We start from the raw sequence: 3,258 nt of genomic DNA, 5'->3' as shown, positions 1-3,258 counted from the left end.
AGGCTGGGTACGTTTCTTTTGGACGTTTATTTAAGCGAAACTTAGTAAACCAAATCTTGCACCTTTCTTTGTATTAGTCTCGAAACAGAGTTAGACCGAAAGGGATTCAAGGAAAAGTAAACATAGGACAAGAAAAATAATTTAAGGAGAAGTGTCTCTTTCGGGGAGGAAAGACGGACTTATCTGGGGTGCATGCAGACTTCAATAAACATGACATGCTTCTTGGACTGGATACCCGATTTGCACAACCATCCAACTTCTCATAAACCCATTGCGACTCGTGTTTTAAGACTGAGAAACCTTTCCAGGACTCTTTCAATACCCGTGGTGGTGAATGGTTTCTTCTTTTCGATCGACGGCGCCCTTTGCGGGTTTTCGCCAATCGACCTCTCTTACGAGTTTTCACTAACAAGATTCTCTCATTTTCAATTTCTCTGCTTACCATCGCCTCATGGTGCTCGTGGGTTTTCACCAATAAGACTCTCTCATTTTATTTCTCTCATCTCGGTTGCATCGGATCCAAACTGCTGCGTTCTCTGATTTTGAAAACCTTTCGCTGATTGATCGGAAGGACTTGAACAAGGTTTGGGTAAAATAATAGGATCGAATTACAACTTTGGAACCGTTTAGGCGGGATCATCGCTGAACCATTATAACATCTGCCCCAGTTTCATTTTTGGGGGGAAAACTGGATTTTATTTTGTTGTGACTGAACCCTAGAGAGAGGCTGCCTACGTATCCTTTCGGAATCAAGTCGAACGTAGTTCAGGGAAACATTTTGTTTTTGTTTTTGCTTTTGTTTTCTTTTTCTGCTTTTTTTTCATCATTTCATTTTTTCATCTTCCATTTTTCATTTTTTTTAAACGTCTTCGAGTTCCAAAGAGGGTAATGAAAGAAAGGTAACCGGCTTGAAGGGTTAGCAAAAGATTGGAGTGTTTAGGGTAGCGAGGATAAAAGCCTTCATCATCCCAATCAGACAATGGTATTGCTGCAGAAGGATTAGACGTAATACCTTTTGACTGCATCCGCATTCACAGCTGTTTCAGGGTCATTCCCTTCAATGTCTCCAAGATACAATGCCCCTTTTGGCAACAACTTTCGAATAATGTATGGACCTTTACAGTTAGGAGCAAATTTTCCTTTTGCTTCCAGATGATAGGAAAGAATACGCTTCAAAACGAGTTGTCCCACTTCAAAATTTCTAGTCCGCACTTTCTTGTTGTAGGCACGGGCCATTCTTTATTGATACAACTGCCCGTGGCAGACTGCGGCCATTCGCTTTTCATCGATCAGGGTTAACTGTTCCAAACGGGTTTTGACCCACTCATTGTCTTCAATTTCAGCTTCAACAATAATCCAGAGAGAAGGGATTTCTACTTCCGCGGGTATTACGGCTTCGGTGCCATAAACAATAGGTACGGGGTTGCTCCGACCGATGTGCGCACCGTAGTGCGCTACCCAATAATGCAAAAGGCAACTTTTCATGCCACTGTCTGGAACTTTGAATCATCTTTCTCAAAATCTTTTTGATGTTCTTATTTGCTGCTTCGACGACACCATTGGCTTTAGGCCGATAAGGAGTAGAGTTCCGATGCGTTATTTTGAATTGTTCGCATATCTCCCCCATCAAATGACTATTCAAGTTTGCAGCATTATTTGTGATGATAGTTGCAGGGATACCGAAATGGCAGATAAGATTGGAGTGCACGAAATCTACCACAGCTTTCTTGGTGACAGATTTGAGTGTGATTGCTTCAACCCACCTCGTGAAATAGTCGATGGCGACCAGTATGAATCTGTGTCCATTTGAAGCTTTCGGCCCAATGACATCTATGCCCCAAGCAACGAATGGCCATGGTGCTGACATGGGATGCAGTTCTGTAGGCGGTGCATGAATCAAATCACCGTGCACCTGGCATTGATGACATTTCCGGACGAAACTGAAGCAGTCTTTTTCCATAGTCATCCAATAATAACCCGCTCGGAGGATTTTCTTTGCCAAAACATACCCGTTCATGTGGGATCCGCGCACTCCTGCGTGCACTTCATACATGATTCTCCCGGCCTCTTCAGCGTCGACACATCTTAACAAGTTGAGATCAGGAGTCCTTTTGTACAAGACATCACCGCTCAAGAAGAAACCACTTGCGTGTCATCTAATGGTCCTCTTTTGGTCTCCACTGGCTTCTCGGGGTATTCCTTAGTTTTCAGAAATCTTTTGATGTCACGATACCATGGCTGAATATTTGGTTCTGCCTCAACCGTATTAGAGTAACCGTGCCTTTCCCGGATTTGGATTTCCAAGGGATCAATGTGGGCATTGCCTGGGTATGGAAGCATCAAGGCTAAAGTAGCAAGTGCATCAGCTAGTTCATTGTGACAACAAGAGATGTACCTGAACTCTATTGACTTGAAACGTTTGCTGAGATCTTCCACATGTTGCCTGTAGGGAATAAGTTTGACATCTCGAGTCTCCCATTCTCCCTGAGCTTGTCGGATAATTAGATCTGAGTCTCCCATGATTAATAATTCTTCGACATCTTGGTCAATTGCCATGTTCATACCCATAATGCAGGCTTCATACTCAGCAATGTTGTTTGTGCAGAAAAACCGGAGCCGCGCTGTGGCTGGATAATGCTGACCAGTGGGTGAAATCAAGATTGCCCCAATTTCAACACCTTTTGAGTTTACCGCTCCATCAAAGAACATTTTCCAAGCATTAGTATCTTCAGATATTTCCTCAACTGAATTTACCTCTTCATCCGAGAAGTAGGTGCTCAAAGGTTGGTATTCATCGTCAACCAGGTTTTCAGCCAAATGATCTGCTAAAGCCTGGGCTTTCATCGCCGTGCGGGTGACATAGACCATGTCAAATTCAGTGAGCAGGATCTGCCATTTTGCTAACCTTCCTGTGGGCAATGGTTTCTGGAATATGTACTTTAAAGGGTCCAACTTGGTGATGAGGTAAGTGGTGTAAGGCAACAAGTAATGCCTCAGCTTTTGAGCTACCCAGGTCAAAGCGCAACAAGTCCTTTCCAACAGAGTATATTTAGCCTCATAGCTTGTGAACTTTTTACTCAAATAGCAGATCGCCTGCTCTTTCCTCCCGGTCACATCATGTTGTCCAAGGACACAACCAAAAGAATTCTCCAAGACTGTTAAATACAAAAACAGAGGCCTTCCCGGTTCTAGTGGGACCAAGACTGGCGGGTTCGACAAGTATTCTTTGATTTTATCAAAAGCTTCTTGGCACTCGTC

General features: G+C 43.4%; 1 protein-coding gene across 1 annotated transcript; it reads right to left on the bottom strand.

The window, feature by feature from the left end:
* Positions 1-2,130: 2,130 nt before the first annotated feature.
* LOC109219754 lies at positions 2,131-2,556 on the bottom strand. The gene is made up of 2 exons (XM_019384225.1): positions 2,418-2,556; positions 2,131-2,324 (listed from the first exon to the last, which is right to left on the bottom strand). The coding sequence occupies exons 1-2, from the start codon at positions 2,554-2,556 to the stop codon at positions 2,131-2,133; spliced, it is 333 nt and encodes a 110-aa protein (XP_019239770.1).
* Positions 2,557-3,258: the final 702 nt, after the last annotated feature.

This window comes from Nicotiana attenuata, unplaced genomic scaffold (assembly GCF_001879085.1).
Source record: "Nicotiana attenuata strain UT unplaced genomic scaffold, NIATTr2, whole genome shotgun sequence".
In the NCBI taxonomy this organism is placed as follows: Eukaryota; Viridiplantae; Streptophyta; class Magnoliopsida; order Solanales; family Solanaceae; genus Nicotiana; species Nicotiana attenuata.
The sequence above is the reverse complement of the archived record's forward strand: the minus strand, read 5'-3'. Positions and strand labels throughout refer to the sequence as shown.

What these genes read in the sequence shown, in the direction of transcription:
- LOC109219754 (XM_019384225.1), bottom strand. Translation starts at nt 2,556, where the DNA reads ATGGCAATTGACCAAGATGTCGAAGAATTATTAATCATGGGAGACTCA. An exon ending in TGTGGAAGATCTCAGCAAAC is followed by an intron (nt 2,325 to 2,417) that starts GTTTCAAGTCAA and finishes TTCCATACCCAG; the next exon opens with GCAATGCCCACATTGATCCC.